Source organism: Cyprinodon variegatus, unplaced genomic scaffold (genome assembly GCF_000732505.1).
Source record: "Cyprinodon variegatus isolate N-32 unplaced genomic scaffold, C_variegatus-1.0 Scaffold1181, whole genome shotgun sequence".
In the NCBI taxonomy this organism is placed as follows: domain Eukaryota; kingdom Metazoa; phylum Chordata; class Actinopteri; order Cyprinodontiformes; family Cyprinodontidae; genus Cyprinodon; species Cyprinodon variegatus.
Window position 1 is genome coordinate 111,972 of NW_015151634.1, and position 1,242 is coordinate 113,213.

A 1,242-nucleotide genomic window follows, 5' to 3' on the forward strand; every position below is an offset into this window, starting at 1 on the left:
TGGGGTTCAAGGAGACAGAAGCAGACGTAGAAAAAGAAGCATAGATACAAAAGGCAACTGTAAAAACGTCCCTGTCCGGGAAACACAGCCAGGCAGACTTTTCTGCTTTTCTGATCATGATTGCAAAGAAATCTTAGTTTCTTAATCTGGTTTGCATAAAACATAGTTTTTGGGATCATCCTCCCCTAAATCAGTGGCAATAGACTAACTGTAAATTAGACACAGATGTACACAGTTAGATGTAGGGATTGGAATTAAGGAAAATCTTCATAAGAGCTTCAGGATTTTTCTTTGTCGAAAGTTTTAAGAAGTCATGACATGAGAGAAAGCAAGGAGCCTTAGAGGAAGCTTTTTTTATGTTTGTAATGATGCAGAATGTTTGATCATCGCCTCGATTTTACTGAAAGTGATGATCAAATTTGATGTTGCAACAGAAAGGTCATTAGTGGGAGTGTTTCCTTGGAGCTGTGGATTGGGAGGAGGCTCTATAGTGGCAGGACGGGTTTGGGTTTAGGGTGTGGCTGCTTGGTTCAGTTTCGGGCCTCGTGTTTCACACGTCCCGTAATGAGTGGTTGGGCGAGTGCATTTGCAGAACAATGTGTGATTTAGAAAGAATTCGTTCAGCTGAACCTTTGCACAGGTCATCTTTCCAAAATAAATGAAAAAATAAAGATGAGATGCTCTATTTTTCACATTATGCATTTCTACGTTTGGCAGAGTTGCCGATCTGAACATTGCAACTGCGGTTGAGTACCTGAGAAGCGGTGACCCCTCGCTGGAGACCATGGGTGCAGCTTTCGTTCAGCATATGTGCTACAATGAAAAAGAAGCAAAAGATCAGGTATTTGGCACAGATCTCACCGCCTCCTGCTGTGAAACTCACCAATGAAAATCATTTCTTCTTACAGGACTGTCAATCTTTGATTTATAGTTTCTTCATTCATGGTCATTATAAAGGAATCCTACATCTTAATTTATTGTTTCCCTCTTATTCATTGTGGTCACCATGTGGAAGCCCTGGAGCCCAGTCAGCTGTCCTCAGCCAGCAGGAGTCTGCCTCTGGAATATCAGCCTATATTAACTCATACTATATAGCAAATGCTAGGCAAGTTGGTTAAACTGGTTGGAAAGGGAAGCTGAAGAAACGTAGAACTAGAGGTGTCAAAAGTATTAATGTTTATGGCAGCAGCAGAAGTATAAATCCTGCTGTTTAAAAACACTTTTGTTGAAGTTAGAGGATCA

The 1,242-nt window shown here is 41.0% G+C and overlaps 1 protein-coding gene across 2 annotated transcripts in view; it reads left to right on the forward strand.

Moving 5' to 3' along the window:
• The window catches only part of LOC107101979 (plakophilin-3-like), a 27,675-nt gene that overhangs the window by 16,379 nt on the left and 10,054 nt on the right, over positions 1–1,242 (forward strand). For both annotated transcript variants that reach the window (XM_015401085.1, XM_015401084.1), the window contains one exon: positions 718–841. In XM_015401085.1, the coding sequence (XP_015256571.1) occupies positions 718–841 (124 nt within the window). The remainder of the gene's footprint in view (positions 1–717; positions 842–1,242) is intronic.